Source organism: Pristiophorus japonicus, chromosome 10 (genome assembly GCF_044704955.1).
Source record: "Pristiophorus japonicus isolate sPriJap1 chromosome 10, sPriJap1.hap1, whole genome shotgun sequence".
NCBI lineage: Eukaryota > Metazoa > Chordata > Chondrichthyes > Pristiophoridae > Pristiophorus > Pristiophorus japonicus.
In genome coordinates, this window is record NC_091986.1 from 101997740 (window position 1) to 102022039 (window position 24300).

The 24300-nt window shown below is 43.4% G+C and overlaps 1 protein-coding gene across 3 annotated transcripts in view; it reads right to left on the minus strand.

Annotated features, from left to right (window-relative positions):
* Positions 1 to 2027: 2027 nt before the first annotated feature.
* The window catches only part of amotl1 (angiomotin like 1), a 266649-nt gene continuing 244376 nt past the window's right edge, over positions 2028 to 24300 (minus strand). For 2 of the 3 annotated variants that reach the window (XM_070891964.1, XM_070891966.1), the window contains 5 exons: positions 23736 to 23926; positions 17229 to 17354; positions 14861 to 15126; positions 10217 to 10468; positions 2028 to 6764 (listed from right to left, as the gene is read on the minus strand). In XM_070891964.1, coding sequence (XP_070748065.1) covers positions 6658 to 6764; positions 10217 to 10468; positions 14861 to 15126; positions 17229 to 17354; positions 23736 to 23926 — 942 coding nt within the window. In that variant the 3' untranslated portion in view covers positions 2028 to 6657. The remainder of the gene's footprint in view (positions 6765 to 10216; positions 10469 to 14860; positions 15127 to 17228; positions 17355 to 23735; positions 23927 to 24300) is intronic. The other variant, XM_070891965.1, reaches the window with a different exon arrangement.

A 24300-nucleotide genomic window follows, 5' to 3' on the forward strand; every position in this document is an offset into this window, starting at 1 on the left:
GGGGGCTTGACAAGGTGGATGCAGAGAGGATGGTTCCACTGATGGGGGAGACTAGAACTAGAGGGCATGATCTTAGAATAAGGGGCCGCTCATTTATAACAGAGATGAGGAGAAATTTCTTCTCTCAAAGGGTTGTAAATCTGTGGAATTTGCTGCCTCAGAGAGCTGTGGAAGCTGGGACATTGCATAAATTTAAGACAGAAAGAGACAGTTTCTTAAACGTTAAGGGGATAAGGGGTTATGGGGAGCAGGCAGGAAAGTGGAGCTGAGTCCATAATCAGATCAGCCATGATCTTATTAAATGGTGGAGCAGGCTCGAGGGGCCGTATGGTCTACTCCTGCTCCTATTTCTTATGTTCTTATGTTGAGAATGGGGAAAGAGATTGATAGGACTTTACCAATGTGTTTAACACAATAGGAAATCTACGGCCTCAATTAATTTTAAGAGCAGGTTGGGGGAGAACATGTATTTAGATAATGGATTTATTGAGGAAGTTAAAGACCAACGGAGCAAACACACAGACCCTTGCTACAACAAAAATTTGTATTTATATAGCGCCTTTAACGTAGTAATATGTCCCAATGCACTTCACAGGAGCATCATAAAACAAAATTTGACACAGAGCCACATGAGGTATTAGGGCAGAAGGTAGGTTTTAAAGAGTGTCTTAATGGAGGAAAGAGAGGCGAGAGATTTAAGGAGGAAATTCCAGAGCTTAGGCAGCTGAAGGCATGCCCTTCACCAGTAGTGGTGCGATTATAATCATGGATGTTCCAGAGGCCAGAAATAGAGTGCAGACATCTCAGGGGGTTGTGTTCTGGGGCAGGAGGAAATTACAGTGATAGGGAAGGGTGAGGCCATGGAGGGATTTGAAAACAAGGATGAGAATTTCAAAATTGCTTAACTGGAAGCCAATGTTGGTCAGCGAGCACAGAGGTGGTGGGTGAACAGGACTTGGTGCGAGTTAGGACACGGGCAGCAGGGTTTTGGATGACCTCAATTTTATGGAAGGTAGAACGTGGGACGCGGCCAGGTGTGTGTTGGAATAGTAAGGTCTTGAAGTAGAAAAGCAGTAAATGAGCTGAGGCAGGGACTGAGTCGGGCGATGTTCCAGAGGTGGAAATATGCGGTCTTCGTGATGGGGCAGATACATGGTTGGAAACGCATCTCGGGGTCAAACATGACACCAAGGTTGCAAACAGTCTGCTTCAGCCTCAGAGTTGCCAGGGATAGGAATGAAGTCGGTGGTAAGGGAAGGAAGTTTGCAGTAAGGACCGAAGAGAATGACTTCAGTCTTCCAATATTTAGTTGGAGGAAACTCTACTGTCGATTAATGGTGTACCTGGAAATGAAAGGATATTAAAATGTTGGGAAAAATGAAAGTTCGGGTAATCAATGTTCAGAAATCAATTGCAACTACTGCAAGCAATAATTTAATTTAAACTTTTAGAAAGCAATCTTTTTTAAGTGAACTTTGAAGAAAATGTAGTTATTTTGGAAGAAGAGATTGAAAGTGCACCAACAAATTTCTGTGAATGAAATAATGAAGTATTGGCGATTGTAATCTTTCCACCATGAAAATGTCTTTAAGAAATAATAAAATGTATTGTATATTATGTTTTTATTATATACAATAAGCAAATGTTCAAAATAAAGCAAGAAGACAAAAAAAACTCTGGTTGACAGACAGTTTTATGACATCAAGTCCTTTTTCCCCCCATTAACAACTGTACAAAAACCTACGCTTGATATAATCAGTCACCTGTACAGCACTGGCCAGCCATTGCCTTCAATTGTACCAATTCGTACAAACATTTTTACACAAGTCAGCCAAAAAAAAGTGCTGTCTGGAATGAACTCAGCAAAGAATTAGAAAGTAAACATCAGCAAGTGTATAATGTAATGGCCAAAACTAGGTTTCTGGAAAAAATTGCACTTTTTCTCAATAGGAAGTTTACTAAGTATTTAAAAATAACACAACCCTTTAAAACAGGTATTCGTGAAAAGGTACAAGAGCTGTTGAGACTTGCATGTCAACATTTTATTTGGTCAGTAGATTTCACCCAGTTATCCAAGCTGAATTCTGCACATTATTTAAAAAAATTATTTTAACAATTATTTTGTTTTTGTCCCCAGCACTGGTACCAATGGGAATCCCCCTGTCTGAGGTATTTGGAAGAGGAGGATATATGGAGGGATGCCAGGCAAGTCAGGTGCCACAAGATGGTCCCTGCCCATTCCTTGGCATCTCACATCAACACCTGCAGTTAAAGATGAATATACTTTGCTGTGGCACATAATTAGTGCACGCAGATGTTCATCTTCCCAAAGGAAGTTGGGACAGCAGACCCTGTGGCATCAACAACTTGTATTTATATAGCGCCTTTAACATAGGCACTTCGCAGGAGTATTATGAGCTAAAAATTTTGACACCGAGCTGCATAAGGAGAAATTAGGGCAGGTGACCAAAAGCTTGGTCATAGAGGTAGGTTCTAAGGAGTGTCTTGAATGAGGAAAGATAGGTAGAGATGCGGAGAGGTTTAGGCATTGAATTCAAGAGCTTAGGACCTAGGCAACAGAAGGCACAGGCAATAATGGTTGAGCGATGATAATCAGGGATGCTCAAGAGGGCAGAATTAGAGGAATGCAGACACCTCTGGGGCCGGAGATTACAGAGATAGGGAGGGCGAGGCCATCACTAAGATATGATGAAGGGTCTCCAGGGATGCTGCCTGACCCGTTGAGATTTCCAGCATTTTGGTTTTGTTTCAGATTTCAGCAGCCGCAGTATTTTACTTTTGTACTAAGATATTTGAGTGCCTGACTACCCGCAATGTTGAGTACTTCGCTGAAGCAGCCCTGTCACAGTATGTCAGGCTTTCAGTGGGACATTCCTGACTGGCTGCACCCGCTAAAATGCCACCAATCATACCTGCAGGCCTTGACACACCTATCAGGCAATGATGAGGAAATGTCTTCACATGGTTCAGGTAATCAGACTTCCAGATGCAAAGCTCTGTCACCTGCTGCAAATGCACCCAAAGGTATCATGCAACATGAAGGTGCCACAACCTGGGACAGTATTGATGATTGGGGTCTAAAACTTGGCTCCACCTCCTTGCAAGCATGCTGACCTATGGAGATGATGCCATGGAGATGTACAAAGGACCACCTTCCTCACAACTACCTCATTCAGCACCATTTTCACCTCAGCACGAATGTGGTGCTCCACTGTTCTGTTGCTTGCCTATAGACTCACACGCATACCTTTGGTTTCCCATTTCTTTTGTCTGTTGCTTCGTAGTCCCCTCCCCCAGTCTTGGTAAAGGCTGCTGATGGATTGAGATGGGTTTTGAGTTTTTCAAACGACTTTCAGAATTCTCATCATCCAACTGTGAAAATCTCATTTAACTGTCATCACCTGTTTAAATTTCACTTATACACAATTTTCTACCCCCACCACTGCTCCAAGCACACATTTAAATTTGCACCTAGAATTGAATAATTATGATGAGTTTGGAAAATTGGGTGGATAATGGTACACTTCCATCTGTGGCATTGCAAAACCTGTTTGTAACGAATAGGGTGTAAGCGGCACCTCTTTCAGACAAGCTAGGTTTATGTCTTTGTAAATATTGGCCAAATATACCAACCACAATCATAAGAGCATGTCACTTTGATACGGTCTGAAGGAACCACGAAATAACTTAGCTTTAAATAATAAAAAAAAATCACAATATATCCTCCCAAAACTGTAAGCCAATCAAATTATTGTAACGATACTGGGTGACCATGAACATAAGAATTAGGAGCAGGAGTAGGCCATACAGTCCTTCGCTGAAAGGATCCAGATCAATAAAGAGATATCTATATATGTGTCCACTCATTGAAGATGGGTACTGTTCTTGATCTCTAAAAATACTTGAACCTGTATGTCTGGTAATTCACAATGTCATTTAAAAAATGTTTTTTTTAATGTTCATCAAGGCATGTTAACACTGGGAATTAAATGGTTTCCTATTTCAGTTTCATATTACCCTTCCTGTCCCTTCTATAGTATGTTCAGATATGAAGTTCCCTCTACTCTGTCCCAACAATGTGCTTTACAACTAACCTCAGAAAGCACCTGTACTGCACCAGTATGTCACATACCCAGTGATCCCTGTTGCTTTTTGAATGAAATTGCTAATTTTAGTGCCAATGTAAGGGTACTTTTACAGTATAGGCCCACACATAGGAGGAACGAAGTTGACTCTGTCCCAAACGCAATTGATATCAGAAAATTTGAGTTGGATTGAAAACCAGAGATGAATGGACGGCATGCTACCCTAGTTTCACCTCACTATGAATTGAATTTATAGTGATAGAGATAACAGTGTAATTGTTCTTTCTAATGATAGCTGCAAATGTACATGTAAATTCTTGATTTTTTTTTACTTACATACAGATATTAACTGACATAATCACCCAGCAACACCTATTATCTTAAGTCTAATACACTTTTTAACCATTATTTTAATTAATAATGGCCTTCCACTGACTTACTGCATTGAGAATAGACCAAATAACTCACACCAAGAGACAGAAGGTTATATCCTTCAGTCAATTTGCTTTATTCTATTCAGCAATACTGCAAGTCTACTTTTTTCGCTGAATGATATCTGCAATTTATTTTCTTGTAAAAGTTTTTACAGGTCATTAACCATCTTCTGGAATTTCCATAGGAGTTCTTCCAATTTCCCACTGTTACTTCAGTGGGAGATCAATGGAAACCCTGGAGAAACAGCATTAACGACTGGTTTCCACCAATTTTCTGCCCAAGTTATGGCAAGAGATCAGGGAAATCCTAGGAAAATTCTACTATCATGTACTTTACTAAAATTCTGTTTTTGTTCATCTGTTTCTCTTGTATTTCCTAACCTGGCAAGATCTTTATCTTTGGGCTAAAATACAATAATCATACTTTTTTAAATTAAAAAATGGCTTTCGATATGAAAACTATTAGTTCTGCAACTAATGCTGTTTTTACCAACTGAAGAATGTTGGATCTTTTTAGGCCTATGTTTTGAGATTCCACTACAGCTAGACCAGGCCAAGGAACTTGTGTTCAGCCTGCTTTCTGCAATAAGATCTCAGCAGGATCTGGGAATAGCAGCAATTGGGGCCTGAACAAAGCAGGCCGATTTTCACCAGATGGATAGCTAGCATGCACAATACAAGCATGGATCTGAGGTGCGCAATGTAAAATCCTGCACAGGTCCAGAGAATAACTAACTGCAACCTGATCTAGAGAACATCTGGTCACATTTGCAAATCACCATAAGGTCTGCTGCATACCATAGTTTTGAATTATAACAGAAACTTCTGCTTCTTAAATCTTATGAATATATTTGCAGAACTAGTGGTCCACTTGTCCTGCTTGTGCCTAAGTCTACTGCAAGTGTGATTATCCATTTTCACACCAGCAGAGAGTAACTGGACCCTGGGAAAATGTAACTGACAATATTAGTCATTTTACCTGTTCCACGGTATATATAGAAAATATAATCCTGACTTGTATTGTTTGTTAATAGCATTTAGATTCACCATCACAATCACAGCTATATATTGCCTAAAGCAATCCAGTGTTTCTACATAAAATAATTATTTCACCTCTTTCGATAACCATAGAGTAGTGAGATTGACCATTCATTATGCCACAGAGTAAATGCTGTTGTAATCCGTAAACTGTTAGTGGTTGTCAGTTATATAGTGATGGGCAACACTATCATTGACTCAGTTATTTATAAGTAGGGTGTGGCCTGGCCTTATGTTTCTGGTATCCTATATTTTTATTCTTTCTGTCTTTGTCGTCTTTGATTGTATTACATGTACACATTTCTATTGGATTATTATAGTATACACCAGAAAGCCCGTTTTTAAAATGCCACATTATCCATTACTTCAGTAGTGACCTTTCCTCTAATGTTGTTTATTAGTATACGATTTGCTGAGCTTAGAATTCACAGAAAGCAGGACTGCATACACAGCATACTCCTAGATTTAAAAAATACACCAATAAAAATCTAAAGTAGACAAAGAGCAGATTTACACTATGCAATAGTGGCAGGATGGTGCTTATTCATCTGCCTTTTTATATCCCAATAGTTACACAATTGGATAGTCTATTGAAAAGCAATAAAGGTGCTACTTTATATTGTGTACAGTGTACACATGGTCATTGTTTTCAGCAGAAGTGCAAAAGAGCTACAGAACACTGATCCACTGCTATATGAATGAAAGATAAGTGCATAGATATATAACGAGACAGGGTGCTCAGAATATTGTGCTCCTAGCTCATAACTTTGAGATTACAGGTCCATCAAATACATTCCAAAAAAACACCCACCCTATCCTTTCCATCTCATCTGCTTGTCCTCCTCTTTGCTCTTTACAATCCTAACTTATTTACACCATGTTCCACTTGGCATATATCCAGATACAGATACAAAGGCCTTCTCACAATTTCTCAGACAAATAAATCTACTTCCAAACAGCTTCCATCTTCTTTTAAAACAATTCTTCACAACTTCTGAAAATCCATACTCTTGTTGATTCTCCGGTCTTTAGTGCAAGCTTCGTTCATCCATGGACTGAGCAGCAGCAACATTCTGTTTTTAAATGAGGATTTCTACCACATCATCGTCAAAGTCAGGTTTGTGGAAGAAATAGCTGCTTCTTCCTTTGCTGTCATGTGACTTGATATGAAAGTTGGAAGCATCTGCTAGAGAGATGGAAATATCATTAGGATGAATAAGTCCTTTGGGATGGCTAACTTCTTTTTGGAGGTTCTTAAATTTAAATAGGTGCTGTCTTTATGAAAGTGTTTTGAAAACCATTATTCTTCTTTGTTTTGAGCACACATTATGCAATTGTGTAATTGCATTAAGATACATCATTGCATCAGTTGTATACGACATTGTTGCCTTAAATTCTGTGCAACTCTTACTCCCCACTTAAAAAAGGTTTCCCCAAACACTTTTTCTTTAAACTATTTTCTGCATATTAATCTATTAAAAGTATGATTTCCAGGACAATACAATTAATGACAAATAATCGCTAATAAAAATACAACTATTGAATTCTTTTGTTTCTCTGTTCAATTTTCTGTCCTCCCATCCTCTCCTTAAAATTGTTAATTCTAATCTGAGGTCTAATGCCACAGGTATCACTTGTACTGGAGCCTCAGTCACATCATCAACACTCTTACATGAATAATGATCACGAGTGTCAATGGGCTATTTGACTGTGGGGAACACGAGTTCGTGTCCTCACCTAACATTCACAGAGACAGACTTCCAGCAGGGATCGTTGAATGTCAATCAGGAGTGGGAGCCCAAGCTAATTATCTCTTCCCTAAACCACATCTAGTTGTAACACCCTAACCACAGTTCCAGCTGAGATTAGCTCCCTCAGCAGACGCAGAGAGTTTGGCCGGAATTTTCCATACCTGGGTGGCTCGGGTGCAGCCAATCGCTGTGGCAGGTTGCAACCCCATTCCTGATTCCATGGCGCTCCTCAAATCGACTTTGCGTTAATGGGGCCTATTAAGGCCGCCCTGCGCATTACCTGGTTAAATGGTGTGGGTCTAGTGATGTCAATGATAACATATTGTCAGCAGGGATATTTAAAGGAGCCATGGCCACATTGCACTTGAAGGCTCATCTAGGATATTGCAAGCAGCACACTGCACAATTGGACTGCTGCAAGAATGGCAAATATAACTGCACTGAGACAGAGGGCTGCACCCAGATTCTACGATGGATCCCTCCATATGCTTGTGGAGGGAGTCAGAGAACACAGGGAGGTCCTCTTCCCTTCGAATGGACGGAAAAGACCTCCCAAACAGACCAAAGGAGCCTGGCTCCAAATAGCAGAAGAGGTAAACAGCAGGGATGTGTTCAGGATGACCTGGGTGCTGTGTCAGAAATGTTCCAATTATCTCATTAGATCGAGAAAAGGGAGACACTCAACTTCATCCTGCTGTGCCTCTCATCACATCCCCATCATTTTGCCTTCCCAAACCTGCTGTTGTCCATCCTTACTCACAGCAACATACTTTGCACATCCACCCATCCCCCTCTATCTACGTTATCACATCCCCATCTGACTAGCCACCCCTCACACTTACCCTAATGCAATCATACCAACTAATAACACACAAGGAGGCCACTTGGTTTTGGCACCCCACTCCATCATAGTCTCTCTCTAAAGATGCAACCCCTCCATTCCGTACATTAATTCCATCACTCTCACTCAACATTCTCTTCTTTTCCTCCTTGCAGGAAGAGAGAGCCCACAATCAGAGGGAGAGGGAGAGACCCGGAGGCGGAACACCATTGGCTACTTTAACATCAGCAGAGGAGACTGCCTTGAAGTTGTCGAGCAACTGGAGGTGGGAGACGGAGAGGGGAACATCTCAGCAACCTGGTGACAGAAATGCATATCATACCACTAAATGACATACGTCAGTCACTCAAATGGGGACTAATATCAGCAGCCAGACAAGTGCCAGGCAATGATTATCCCCAACAAGTGAGAGTAACCACCGCCTTATGACAGTCAACAGCATTAGCAACGCTAAATTTCCCACCATCAACATCCTGGTGATCATCATTGACCAGAAACTTAACTGGACTAACCACAAATACAGTGGCAATAAGAGCAGGTCAGAAGCTGGGTATCCTGCGGCGAGTGCCTCACCTCCTGACTCCCCAAAGCCTTTCCACCCTCTACAACGCACAAGTCAGGAGTGTGATGGAATACTCTCCACTTGCCTGGATGAGTGCAGCTCCAACAACACTCAAGAAGCTCGACACCATCCTGGACAAAACAGCCTGCTTTATTGGCACCGCATCCACCACCTTAAACATTCACTCCCTCCACCACCGGTGCACCTTGGCTACAGTGTGCACCATCTAAAATATGCACTGCAGCAACTCACCAAGGCTTCTTTGGCAAAACCTTCCAAATCCGCAACCTCTACCACCTAGAAGGACAAGGGCAACAGGCACATGGGAACACCATCATCTACAAGTTCCCCTCCAAATCACATACCATCCTGACTTGGAAATATATCACCGTTCCTTCATCGTCGCTGGGTCAAAATCCTGGAACTCCCTCCCAAACAGCATTATGAGAGTACCTTCACCACACAGGCTGCAGCAGTCCAAGAAGGCCTCCCATGGTCATCCAATGGAATTTGAAAGGTAGGGTTAAAAAGACTTAAGGGTCTGACAAGTATCTAATAATGATTTAAATTACTTTGCTCACCTCTGCCATTCGGATCACTGCTGTGCCATCAAACACGCCCGAGGGAAAGACGTGTGATTGGTGGGGGGGGGGTGGATTCCTGACCTGCTTCAAGATATTTCAAATTTCCCACCCGACCCACCTCCAATCGCGCCCGCATGGACTCCAGAAAATTCTGTCCTTTGTGGGGAGTGTCACTGTTGACCCTGCTTTTCTTTGGGCTGCTGACCCATTCCATGCTCGTGCATGCGCAAATGGAGCTACTTCACACATGCACAAAATTTTCTTTAAAATTGCTACTCATCCTCATCTAATTGTACCCTGAGCAAAAAATGGTAGTCAATGCCCATACATATCTACTTTCCAGAATGTTTAACTGAACAAAAGCAGGAACAGTATCCATGGTGGATGTTTTTTCTCATTTCTATCCAGGAAATTGAGGCTAATTATAGTGCCCCAACCTCTGCCCAAGACCAACTAATTCAACACAGAGCAAGAACCACACTTGGGATCTTCCTGTATGTCTCAGCTCTTCATATTGCGTTTAACTTGAGTCCCTGGAAGCAGTTATTGAGGCTATCCACCCTTAAAGGAGGATATAACTCAGCGGTGGTTGGGACATGGTGTGGGGGGGGGGGGGGGGGGGGCGGAAGAACTACTTTGAATGGCGAAGTACTCGATGGTTCTGAGTTCCAATCACAAGGCAAAAGCAGTTATGAAGTTTAGGATAATACTGTTTAAGACCAGTAGATAACACTGAAAATGGCCTCCCAACACATCCAATTCCACCATACTCACCACCCTTGAGTGATATTACTGTTTAAAAAATTCAATTTTCAGAAAAACAATTAGTTTTGTACATCTCGGGGAGGGACCCTCAATTCAACTTCGTTAAAAAACTTTACAATGGGCAGTACAACTTACCTATTTTTTCTGCACTGCCTCGTGCTGATTTAGGTCTCACAACAGGGCTGCCGATGGGGGTTGTGTTGAGCCTTCGCCTTCCATGCATTGGGGCACTACTTGGACGGACCAGTTCAGGACTTTTATCTGTCTGAGTGCTGTTGTCCTTACTGCCAGTTTTAACATGCGTGGAAACCATTGGGATTGAAGGTGCAGTCGTTTGAAGTGAGGAACGCAAAGAGGTTTCTTGATTGTCTTTAATTTGAAGCAACCCTGTGAAATGCAACCAGATTAGGAGCTGAGTGTTTGATAGCTTTATTTGTTTGCACATTTTAATCTAGTCATATGTAAATACATCAAACTTGTGTGCAACAGATTCACCTCAGACTAAAATCTCAACGGAAACACACCATGGAGTAGAATTTCCAATCATGAAGTTCACATATGAACACTTAACGTGATTACAGTACTACATTACAGTGTACTCTTATGCAGCAGTGAACCATATTAAAACTTCTTTTGTGCTGCTACTCAATAATTGGTGGCCAATATCATATCAAACAAAACAGGTTCTGAATACATTTTTAGTAAGTGCAAATCTTTTTTGTGTGTGGCACACTAGTGAGTAATACTTCCCTTTGTCACTTTGATCGATGCTCTTGGAAATGTGACCACAGAGTAGTCAGCAGCAATGAACAGCTCTTTATACTGATTTACAAAGAACTGTTTATCACACATAAAAACAGAAAGTCACAAGAAAGCAGCAATAAATATGGAAGATTTCAAAATATAATGTTGTAAAACTTGGGAGGGGGAGATTTCCTCTCTGCATTATTTGTAGCAAAATTGTAAATACATTTATAAAGAACACTTTTACAATTTAATTACAAGTAGTGAACAGAGGAAACTTCCGCCTTGGTATTTTGGGGTACTGAATGATAGATTTATATTATTCCAAATTGGGCTGTCTGCCAGTAAGTTTTACTGAATGTCAGAATTCACTTTTATAGCAGCTGATAAAAGATGGCTGAGTTAGTAAATTCTCTGCCTTGTGTGGTATTAAGCAATCTAGACCAGTAAGGACCCAGGTTCAATTCATGTCTGTGCTGTGTTAGCTGATCACAATTGGGGAAGCAGTACTGATTCTAGCTATTTCGGACTAGGGATCCAAAATCCTTTCCAGATGTGTAGAATGTGTGGGCCAAATTGTCCACCGAGGACAAGATGGGGCTCAGCTACGTTGACCCGCTGGTCAAATAAGCTACCAACACTCTCAGTCTCCCTTTCCAGAATTGAAACCACCATTTAGGTGAAGAGGTGCATGGTGCCCAACATCAGTGGAACTGTATCCTGGTATAATTCACTGGCTTCAGGACAGATGGGCAGAAAACTAGAACAAGTATTCGAATAAAGATGTACAAAATAAAATTCTCATTTTGCAGGGATGCCTAAATTAATTTCCAAATGGATTATTTACCATTACTTTGATCTGTTATGAAAAGCACTTTGAATGGCTGGTACAGTCAGCATAAGGTACAGTAAAGTTACCTCCACTCAATAAGTTACAGAAATGCACCAAATGCACCTATATTTATATAGCGCCTTTAACATAGTAAAATGTCCCAAGGTGCTTCACAGGAGTGTCATAAAACAAAATTCAACACCGAGCCACAAAGGAGATATTAGGGTTGATGACCAAAAGTTTGGCCAAATAGGTAGGTTTCAAGGGGGGTCATAACGAAAGAAAGAGGTGGCGAGGTTGAGGATCTTGGCAGCTGAAGGCATGGCCACCAATGGTGGAGCGATTAAAATTGGGAATGTGCAAGAGGCCAGAATTGGAGGAATGCAGATATCTCGTGGGGGGGTGGGGGGGGGTGGGTTGCGAGACTGGAGGAGGTGACAGAAATAGGGAGGGGTGAGGCCATGGAGGGATTTGAAAACAAGGATGAGAATTTTAAAATCGAGGCATTGCTTAACCAAGAGCCAAAGTAGGTTAGCACAGGGGTGATGGGTAAACGGGATTTGGTGCGAGTCAAGTTTTGGATGACCTCAAGTTTACATAGGTAGAATGTGGGAGGCCAGCCAAGAGCACGTTGGAATAATAAAGGCTTGAGGTAAGAGTTTCAGAAGCAGATGAAGTGAGGCAGGGGCGGAGTCAGACTATGTTACGGAGGTGGAAATAGGCGGTTTTAGTTATGGTGTGGGTAATGTGGTCGGAAGCTCATTTCAGGATCAAATATGACACCTAGGTTGAGAACAGTCTGGTTTAGCCTCAGACAGATGCTGGGGAGAGGGATGCAGTCGATGGCTAGGGAAGGAAGTTTGTGGCGGGGACCGAAGGCAATGGCTTTGGTTTTCTCAATATTAAATTGGAGAATATTCCTGCTCATCCAGTACTGGATTTTGGATAAGCAGTGTGACAATTTAGAGACCGTGGAGGAGTCGAGAGAAGTGGTGGTGAGGTAGAGCTGGGTGTTGTCAGGGTATTTGTAGAAACTAACACTGTGTTTTCGGGTGATGTTGCTGAGGTGTAGCATATAGATGAAAAATAGGAGGGAGCCAAAGATAGATCCTTGGGAGACGACCAGAGGAAACGATGCGGGAGTGGGAAGAGAAGCCATTGCAGGCGATTCTCTGGCTACGATTGGATAGATAAGAATGGAACCAAGCCAGTTCAGTCCCACCCAGCTGAACGACAATGGAGAGGTGTTGGAGCAGAAAGGAGTGGTCAACCATGTCAAAGGCTGTAGGTAGGTCGAGAAGGACAAGGTGGGTAAGTTTACCTTTGTCACAGTCACACAGGATGTCATTTGTGACTTTTATAAGAGCCGTTTTGGCACTGTGGCAGGGATGGAAACCTGATTGGAGGGATTCAAACATGGATTTCTGGGAACGATTGGCATGAACTTGGGAGTTGACAACATGTTCAAGGACGTGAGGGGAAAAGGAAATTGGAGATGGGGCGGTAGTTTGCAAGGACGGAGAGGTCAAGAGTTGGTTGGAGCAGAGGGATGATGACGCAGATTTGAGGGAGAGGAGGACAGTACCTGAGGAGAGAGAACGGTTAACAGTATCAGCTAACATGGGAATCAGAAAAGGACGCTGGGTTCAGCAGTTTAGTGGGAATAGGATCAAGGGAGCATGAAGTGGGTCTTACGGACAAAATGAGCACGGGAAGCCCATGAGGGGAAATCGGAGAGAAACTGGAGAAAGATGCAAGTTCAGGGCTAGGTCATGGGGGGGGGGGGGGGAACCTTAGACACAAGAGATATGTGGTGACATTGAGGACAATGTAGCAACTCCACCTCCAGCCAATCGCCACTCTGAAGGTGGCTGTAATGGGAGAGGCAGCACCAGAAAATGATAGGAAAGTAAAATTAAAATATATAAACTTAATCAGGGGCTTCCTCCAACTTTAACCTACTACTCTAACTGGGACATAATAGTCAAATGCGGTCACTGGAATTTAATTAGTGGATGTGTGAAAATGTAATGCTACATTCATTCAAACTGTGAAAACTCTCAGCAGTACACTTGTAGACTTTAGGAGGAATTTCAACTCCCTCTGCCTGGTGGACATTAATAAAGATCCCAATGCAATTTTAACAACCTGGATGCTCCACTCAGTAAAAGCTGGCAGGCAAGAAAGAGGCCCAAAAAGTTAAGTATTAAAATTATTTTTGAGGTCAGAGCAGCAAGAGTGCTCCCGCAGGCTCTGCAAGAATAATATGGGCCTCTGCCCCTCCAGGGTCTACCTTTCTGCTGGCCAGGCTGGCCTCGGGGCAGCCTGATATTGCGGTGGCCTGCAGCTAGTAAGCTGCAAGCAGCATGCAACTAGTCAGATGTATGTTAATGTAGCCAGGCCCTCAAAATGGACTGAGCTACCCGCTGCAGGTATCAGCCAGCCGACATGTTCCGTCTGCTTATCACCTGAAAATTAAAATCTCCCTTTTGTCCTTCCAAAATTGGGTTGTATTTTTTTGAACTGTGTCATCATCATCATAGGCGGTCCCTCGTATCGAGGATGACTTGCTTCCACGCCAAAAAGGGATGAGTTCGCAGATGTTTCAATGAAGGACCTAATATACCAGGTCCCGAACTACATGTTGAAGGGTGGAAGATACCTGTGCGTGGATTTTTTAAAATTTTTTTTAAACGTGCCGTTGCACACCAGCCACCACACCGGCTTGACAGAGCTAGGTCTTGGTCCAGTAGCAAGGATTAACCAAGACGACTGGATTAACCAGGCTCTGCTGCACGGACCTAGTGCGCACACAGATCGCAGTGTGGGCTGGCTCGTGCTGCCCCTGGGCCCTTGCCTCTTCTGTGCCCCGAATTCACGCCTCTCTTGAGCCCCGGTCAGGGGTACGCCGCCGAATGTCACTCCCTCTAATGACGGGGCGGAGGAGCGGCAAGAGAGTTTGTGAACTATATAACAGCAGTGTGAAACACAGATACTTACAGGCCTATCACTGATGGCAGGAGTAATATGAGGTGTCGAATTAAGAATATCACACAAGAAGCATAGTGGCACAACATTAAAGCATTTTCCTACAGCATATTGGTAGAATAACTATAAACATAGTGACAATATTGATTTTGTACCAGTATTTCGAGTTCTGCGTCACAATGAGTGTATTGTATAATTATCACTATGATGCTTACCCACACTTCCCTTCCAACCCCTTTCCTCCTTTTTTTCTTCTACTATCTGAGAACTACTCAGGGATGCCTGGCGAGAATGCAGTCCAGTGCTTCCAGATATAGAGGAGATCGACCTGCCTGGCCTTAGACACCCTGGCTCAGATTTTCCTGGCTCCTTTCGAGAGCGCTGCTGGAGTACTTTTATCATGGCGTCTTTCTCTATAAGTTGTGCATGAAGATTTTTTATTCTATTAGAGATGCAGTTGAAGCCTGTTACTTCTGCTACCCTGTTGGAAATAAAATCATTTTGTTTATTAATTATTTATCACTGAAATCAATTTCAATTCCCACTCATTAATTTCCATATTCAGCGTGAGGCCGTTCATCCCCTTCCTCTCCTGAAGCTGCTGACTTGCACGGAGGTAGTTTAGTGGGCACTGGAAATTCACCATTCTTCATATATGATCCTAGACAGTGAGTGTCAACAGGCTATTTGATCATTGGATGCATCACAACTTTCAATTACAAACTCCTCAGTATCAAAAAAGACTTCATATATACCTCCTCCCATATGCCCCTCACTCGACTATTTTGCACGCTCTTTTTCCTTTTTGCATCACTGCATCTTCTCACTAATGATCTTTTATATCATCCGTTTTCTACAAAACAATTTGCCAGCATTTATTGCCCATCCCTAATTGCTCTTGAGAAGGTAGTGGTGAGCCACCTTCTTGAATTGCTGCAGTCCGTGAGGTGAAGGTAGTCCCACAGTGCTGTTAGGGAGGGAATTCCAGGATTTTGACCCAGCGACAATGAAGAAACAGGATGGTGTGTAATTTGGAGGGGAACTTGCAGGTTATGGAGTTCCCATGCGCCTGCTGCCCTTGTCCTTCTAGGTGGTAGAGGTCACGACGAAGCCTTGGCGAGTTTCTGCAGTTAACATGATATTCAGAACAGAGGCAGCTCATCAGGTGAGGGAAGTGAAACACTGCCTTGCCTAGAATTGTCTGACTTGATAACTGCAGAATGGCACACTCAAATTCTCTTTCAGAATATTCCATGTGCAAAACTGCAACTAAATGATCTGCAAAATTACATTTTAATTTTTTTTACCCTTTTAAGCGTTCCTGCGTTGTAGTGCGTGCGGTCAAAGGTACTGAGCATGCATGAAGGACCTGTTGCTATGGTGACAAGCTAGCTTGGTTAGGCATGTGTGCCTCACCCGCCAAAAAGATCACCAGTTGACATTGACTTATAACAAAACACAGATGGTGAATCAGTTTAGAATTTATTCATCCTTTGTTGTATTGATCAAATAAATGAGAAAGAGGAAGGCCATTCCACCCATCTTGTCTCATCCATCCAGAAAACTGTACAGTCCCTCCATCATCGCATCTGACTATCTCTTAAATAGCTCCTGGGTTTTTGCTTCTACAACCCTACCTGGAAGTTCATTTTATTGGTCACTATTCCCAGACCCCAGCTTTAATTTGGCTTTTACTATTTTGAAACTGTGCCCCTTTGTTCATGTGCAATAGCTGTCATTTCTATACCTGTTTATTATCTTAGATATCTTAATTATGTTAGTCAAAATTATTCCACAGTAATTTTTCAGCATTGGTGGAATGTTCTGTGAATGAATGGAAGTTGTTAGGATCATAGCTTTTTTTCCTTTACAATTGTGATTTGCTAGTACATTTAATGTACTGTCAACCAGCCCCATCATACAAAAATTTTTTTTTAAATTTGTTCACGGGATATGGGTGTCGCTAGCTATGCCAGCAATTATTTCCTATCCCTAATTGCCCTTGAGAATGTGGTGGTGAGCCGCCTTCTTGTATCAGTGCAGTCCTTGCGGTGAAGATACTCCCACAGTGCTGGTGGGGAGGAAGTTCCAGGATTTTGACCCAGCTATGCTGAGGGAATGATGATATACTTCCAAGTTAAGGTGGTGTGTAACTTGAGTAGGGAACTTAGGGGTGGTGGTGTTCCCATGCACCCACTACCCTTGTCCTTCTAGATGGTAGAGTGCAAATTTGGGAGATGCTGCCGAAGAAGCATTAGTGAGTTGCTGCAGTGCATCTTGTTGATGGTACACACTGTAGCCATGGTGCGCCGGTGGTGGAAGAAGTGAATGTTTAAGGTGGTGGATAGGGCACCAGTCAAGTGGGCTGCTTTGTCCTGGATAGTGACAAGCTTCTTGAGTGTTGTTGGAGCTGTACTCATCTAGGCAAATGGAGAGTATTCCATCACACTCCTGACTTGTGCTTTGTAGATGGTGAAAAGGCTTTGGGGAGTCAGGAGGTGAAAAAAAAACTTTTCAAGATAATCCTGTATAAGAATTGGCAAAAGATGCAGTTCGTCATCCATTAGTGAGGTCGAGATGTACCTGTGCTCTGTATCCTGGTATCTCTGATTTAACTGCATTTTCTCCTCTTCCTCCTTCCAGTTTCGTGTTTCCAGTGAAATGTCATTGTAACTGCTATTTGGAGAGTGATTTATTATAGTGGTGTCCCTGGTAACACAAGAAAGAATCCTTTCAGTTTTTCCAACTGTTCAATTATATTTTTGCCCATGTCAATGGTCAGCTGCCTTTCTATATAAAAACACAAAATGTAACTTAGAAACTACTACTCTAAATGAAGTCAACACTGTCTGACAACAAAGATGTAAAAAAAAGTAGGACACACCACTTTAGCTTAAGTGGAATGCTGAAGACTCATCTAGTAATGCTGAAACAATAGATATTATTAGCACATATAAGTACAGCTTTGAGAAAAGAACTTAATGGGAAAAGAAAATCGGGTGAGCTGTATAACAAGCAACTGATCCGCTTCCCCGGCAAAGTTGAATGTACAGAATGGGGTAGCGGAACACGTGATTGAGACCATGGAGGATCTGTACCTGGTGTTCACTCCTCCTCTCTTGGTTTTGGTCAAACCTTAAAAAAAAAAGATACATTTGATTTCTTTTTCCAATTCTGAAAATGGTCCCTACCTATAACATTAATCAGTTTTCTCTTTTCAGATGTGGAAGTACCTGCTGTGTTTCCAGTGGTTTTTGTTTTGTTTCAGGCTTTGGCCATTTTTCCCCCTTTATAACTTAAGTCTGACTGAATGTTCTAGGTACAGGTCTCCTCTATTTGCTTAATAAAATTGAAATGAAATGTTTTACATATGGTTCTGCTCATTTAACATTTAGTGTGAGTGAGCTGCAGTTTTAAACTTCAGCATCTGCTCTGTAACCAGTGGGACACTTTCATAGAGAGCATTTCACGTCACAAGATACCAAAAAAAGCTTAGACCAATAAACACCATTCTTTGATGTGTGAGTTCAGAGACGTTCATTTTGTTCAATAAAGGAACAAGCACTGGTTGGATTTTCAATGGAGCTTTCTTAATTTTAATATGACAATACCTGTATTACCATAAAATCTGTTGTAAAAGTTGCATATTTGTGTACTTTTAACATTTATTCCCATTTTGTCCCTGAAAATTTATGTGGTGTAATATGTACCAGGGATAAGAATCCTGCAGCAGTGCATGGCATAAGATGGGCAGAGATTTTGGAGAGCTGATTTGATATTTTTTTTTGAAAAGGAGGAGTTTTAACTCCTGGATGGGAATCCAGTGGGACACTCAGTCTGTTTGAACAGCCAAGTCTTATTTACATTCTACCAGTCAGCTGCCCACCTGAAACAGCTTGTTGACATTCGGCCCGTGAAGATGGGTGGCCCAGATGCCAGTGAGTCTTGGTGGGGAAATTTGGAATGGTTTCATGAGTGGGAAGGGGAATAACCCAGGATGACAGCTGCCCAAACTTTCTTTGTGGGGCCTGGAATCACACTCCTGTTCCTCCTGGCCCAACAAAGAACATTTTAGCATTTATTTCTGCTTTGTGCCTGCCAAGTATATTAAAATAATATAATTTGCATGAATCTGAGCCACATGGGTGCCTCAGCACCAAAAGAAACAGTGGCATTAAAATGGCCACACAGCAGGAATCAACTGGCAAGTGTCTATTTTAACTCCTGTTCTGCCCAGTTAAAATTCCCTCTTTTTGTTTTTCGGTTTTATTTTTCTCTTGCCATTGTTTTCCCATTTTTTTTCCTTTCCTGAAGTAGCTGACTCCTTCTTGGGGTATGATTTCACAGGTGTCAGTCGGGTACCTTACTCAAGCATCATCATTCACAAGTAAGCCTCAATAATGAATATTGGCAAGTTATTCAATCACAAGAGGCATTGCATCTGGGTTCAATCCAATCCTCATGCAAAGTCTATACATATGCACTTCCAGCAAGGAATGCTGAATAGCAAAGAGGAGCCGGAACCTCAGCCAACATTTCCCTTCCTAATTCAGGGTACACCAGGCCAATTGTCGAACCCCAGCTGAGATTAGCTAATTGGGCACAGACTGGGGATTAAATGGGAACTTTTCTCTTTGGGATGGGAAAGTAGAATTTATATAATGGATAGCTGGTACATGTAATTCATTATTTTCAAGAACTTGAGCATTGTTAGGCTGAATCACCTTTAGTGTCTTCTTCTTTGGCAGTCCCCCAGAATCGAGAAGACTTGTTTCCACAATAAAATGAGTTCTCAGGTAGCTGATGAGACCAATGTGGGATCGATAGTCACAGGTAGGGTAGGTGGTGGTTGAAGGGACGGGTAGGTGGGGTGCTTCATTTGTCGTGCACTCTTTCCGCTGTTTGTGCTTGGCTTCCACGTGCTCCCGACGAAGAGCTTCGAACTGTTTGATGCCTTCTCGGATGACTCTCTTCCACTTTGAGCGGTCTTTGGCCAGGGATTCCCAAGAGTCGGTGGGGATGTTACATTTTTTTCAAGGAGTCTTTGAGGGTGTTCTTGAAGCGTTTTCTCTGCCCTCCTGGAACTCGCTTGCCGTGACGGAACTCGGAGTAGAGTGCTGGTTTCGGGAGTCTATCATCGGGCATGTGGACAATGTGGCCCTTCCTTCGAAGCTGATTTTGCATGGTCAATGCTGGGAATATTGGCCTGAGAGAGAACACTGATGTTGGTGCGCCTGTCCTGCCAATGGATTTGCTGGATTTTGTGGAGTCAGCGTTGGTGGTACTTCTCCAGTACTTTGAGGTGCCTACTGTACATAGTTCATGTCTCTGAAGCATATAGGAGGGCGGGTATCACTACTGCTCTGTAGACCATGAGCTTGGTGCTGGGTTTGAGATCATGGTCTTCGTACATTCTTTTCCTCAGGCAACCGAAGGCTGCACTGGCACACTGAAGGCGGTGTTGGACTTAGTCCTCGATGTCTGTCCTTGCTGACAGTAGGCTCCCGAGGTACAGAAAGTGGTCGACATTTTCCAAGGTCTCGTCATGGATCTTGATATTCGGGGGGGGGCGGGTGGGTGGGGGGAAGGAGCTGTGCTGTGTGACGAGGAAAGGTTAGTAGAGAACCTTTGTCTTACGGATGTTTTATGTAAGACCCATACTCTCGCACACTTCGGTGAAGATGTCCACGATGGTTTGGTGTTCGGCCTCCGAGTGTGCACAAACGGAAGTGTTGTCTGCATACTGGAGTTCAATGACTCAGGTTGGAATAACCTTGGATCTGGACTGGAGGTGACGGAGGTTGAACAATTTCCCATTTCTCCTGTAGATTAGCTCCACTCCAGCGGAGAGCTTGTTTCAGGGTGAGATGAAGCATTGCAGCAAGGAAGATTGACAACAGCATGGTGCGATGACACAGCCTTGCTTGACCCTTGCACATGTATTGGGTCTGTGGTGGATCCGTTGGTAAGGATCATGGCTTGCATGTCATCGTGAAACAGGCGGAGGACGGTGACAAATTTTTGAGGACAACCGGATTTGAGAAGGACATTCCATAATCCCTCATGGTTGACAAGAGCAGGTTGATGCTGCTCCCTACATTTTTCTTGGATTTGTTGTGCGGTGAAGATCATGTCCATTGTGCACCTTTAGTGGATTTTGTCCACTAAAGGTGCACAACGGACGTGATCTTGCACCTTTAGTGGACAAAATCCGCATCGTGACTCTGGGAGGAACTCTTCAGCCACTGGGAGGAGACGATTGAGGAAGCTTCTTGGCGAGGATCATGGCAGCGGCCTGGTTACCACCGGGACTCTCCAATCCTTTGACGAGCGGCGAGAAAAAAAACTGGTAAAAACCGACAAAAACTGCAGCATCAGGGGTCAGAGGGCAGCCAACGGGGAGAATCGGAGACTTTTTTTCTGAAGCTGGCGGGGGGGAAACCGGAGGAAATAATCCCAGGAATCGAGAGCGCGAGTGGCGATTCCCAATGGCAAACTCGCCCTACACCTCAGAGGAGGGGGTGCCAGGTACAGTGTCAGTATTATATGGACAAACTCACAAGCTACTCCAACTTCAATGTGCTCACCCACACTGCGACCTCTGTAAATCGTGTGTGTGTGATGGCGGTGGCGTGTGTGTGTGTGGGGGGGGGGGGGGGTGGTGTGTGTGTGGGGAGTGTGGGGATGGGGTGGTGGTGTGTGTGTGTGCGGGTGGGGGGGTGGTGGTGTGTGTGTGTGTGTGTGTGTGTGTGTGTGGGTGGGGGGGGAATGGGGGGAATGTGGGGGCGGGCGTGCGTGCGTGTGTGGCAGAGCCTGCTCTCCAATCGTCTTAGGTGCCCTTGCCATTGGACCAAGACCTTGCTTCGTCAAGTTCGGGTGGTAGCTGATGTGCAACGGCCACCCAACGTTAAAAGATTTCATGCACAGGCCTCTTCCGCCCTCTAGAATGAAGTTCTGGACCTGGAATGTCAGGACCCTCATGGACAACCCGAACGGAGACAGACCTAAACAGCGCACTGTTATCATTGCCCGGGAACTCAGACATTTTGACGTCGCTGCCCTGAGCAAAACAGAGCAGATAGGAAAAGGCCAGCTCAATAAACAAAGTGGTGGATACACCACCTTCTGGAAAGGCAAACCAGAAGGAGAACACTGCCTCCATGGGTTTGGCTTCACCATCAAAAATGAGCCGGTTTGGCTTCTCAGAGACTCTCCTTGTGGGATAAACGAATGCTTCATGACCCTTCGGCTCACACTAACCCGGAACCAGTATGCTATGGTCCATGTGTGTACACCCCGATCCTGGAAGCTACGGATGAGATCAAAGAGGAATTCTACTTCAGCCTTGACAATCCCTGTTCCGAGTCCCAACGGGCGACAAACTGATTCTCCCTGGCGACTTTAACGTCAGAGTTGAAAAGGACACAGACCTCTGGAGAGGGGTGATTGGCAGGGAAGAGGTATGGAAAACCAATCCCAAAGATATCCTCCTCCTGACGAAATGCTTGAAACATGGTCTAGTCATAACCAACACCTTGTTTCATCAGAGACAAGTACAAGGCCTCATGGCAATACCCTCGTTCCAAGCACTGGCATCTATTAGACGACGTCATCGTTCGAGCAAGGGACTGCAAGGACATCCACATCACCCGCGCCAAGACAGGAGCTGACGACTGCTGGACTGACCACCACCTAATGCACTCTGTTATCTCCATCAATGTAGCCTCAAAACGGCAGCAGCAATAGAAATGCTGCTGCAGAAAAATCAACGCTGAAGCACTCAAAAACCCTGCAAAGAAAGCCCTATTCAACCAGCGCCTCACAGCCAACCTGACGACTTCCAGTGAACCGGAGCTGCAGATTGTCCATAATGCCTGGTCTGCCTTCAAGTCCACCATTATTAGTACCTGTGAAGAGACTCTTGGTTACTACTACCAGAAAATGTCAAGACCGGTTCGATGAGAACGATCAGGAGATCCAGAAGCTAATAAACCGCAAACACAAGGCATTCTTGAATTGGAAACAACATCATAACTCGAGAGAAAGAAAGGAGATCTACAGACAACTGAAGGCCGAGGTCCAACAAAAAACTCGTGACCTAAAGAACAGATGGTGGGTGGAAAGAGTGCAGGTGATCCAGCAACTAGCTGACAATCACGACGTGCGTGGATTTTTTAGCGTAGTCAAGACCACCTATGTCCCACTAAGAGCTAAGAACGGAGAGCTACTCATCAAGGATAGAGACGCAGTCAGTGCCTGCTGGAAGGAGCACTTCAAAGATCTCCTTAACCAAGATTCTATCTTTGACGTGAGTGTCTTGACTCCATCCCACAGCATGCTACTTCGCCACCACCTTGGCACCATCCCAGCCCGGCATGAGTTTGAGATTGAAAGACCTTTAGTGTAAAATTCCAGGCACAGCATCACATGGGTTCTATATTTATCCAAGACTCTGTGAGCCAATAGCAGATGATATATGATCAAATTACTACGGTGGTTTATCACCTTCAAACATTCACATTTTTTTCCCCCCCAAAAGCAGTAAATTTTGTCTTTTATATCTCCACAGCTAATTTTCAATCCACTACCTCTGTAAAACAAAATGTATAGTAAGTAGCTCTACTGCCATGATATCCTTTATGGTCAATTCTCAATTTTAGCCATACTGTCAATTGAAGCCTAGAAGCTTCCGTCATAGAGAAGGGAAAGAAAATCAGGGGAGTAGACAACAAATCACAGGGCCATCTCACAGTCAAGAACAGTGCACTTGTAATTAAAGATCTGAAAGACAGAAACTATCAAAAGGTATATATTTCGCATCCTTACATGTGGCGAGGTATCTTATGCTCCATAAACTTGCATAGGAAAATTGTGTGCCCGCTGTCCGGGATTTTTTGATGTCGATGTGCAAAATAGCTCAGTGTTTGAGGACTTGAAAAATCTGCTCTATGGTATCAAAAAACACAATTGCCCAATAATACTGATTATTAAAACTGAAGTATTTACTAGCATTTTTCTAGTGGCTGTTCTTAAAGGTCCCCGTGCTCCGAGACCCTTTGCACATGCTCCCTCACATTGGTTGATCGTTACCTCTGAGCAGCGGCTGTAGCAGCAGCGTCCATGGCAAAGTGTCGCATTGCTCTTTCTTCCAAATACTTCTGCTCCCACTTCGTCATGTCAGCCTCCAGGGCCAGGATTCGTTCTTCCTTTTCCCGTAATAACTCCATCAGTGCTGGTGCATTGTACTCAGGAACGTTAGACATTAGAGGACCGCCATGTCGCTGTGGGGAAAATAATCGCTTGGGAGTAAAATCAATTGATACAAAATAAATCTGACCAATTAATTCCAGGTACAGTAGAAGAGTTTCATGAACAGAACTGAAAGGTTCTTATATCTTTCACCAGGTACTCTACAGCCTGTAGCCAGTATCATGCCCACATGGCTATAGAAACATAGGGCTCAAGTTTCGGCCTGAGTTGCTCCTATTTTTTTGGAGCAACTAGTTTAGAATGGAGCATCCTAGAAATTGCAATTCTCGGCATTTCGTTTGCTCCAGCTCGAGTGAGTTGGAATAGTTCCATTTTAGAACAGATTTTTTTTCCAAAAGGGGGTGTGTCCGGCCACTTACGCCTGTTTTGTAAGTTTAGGCAGCGA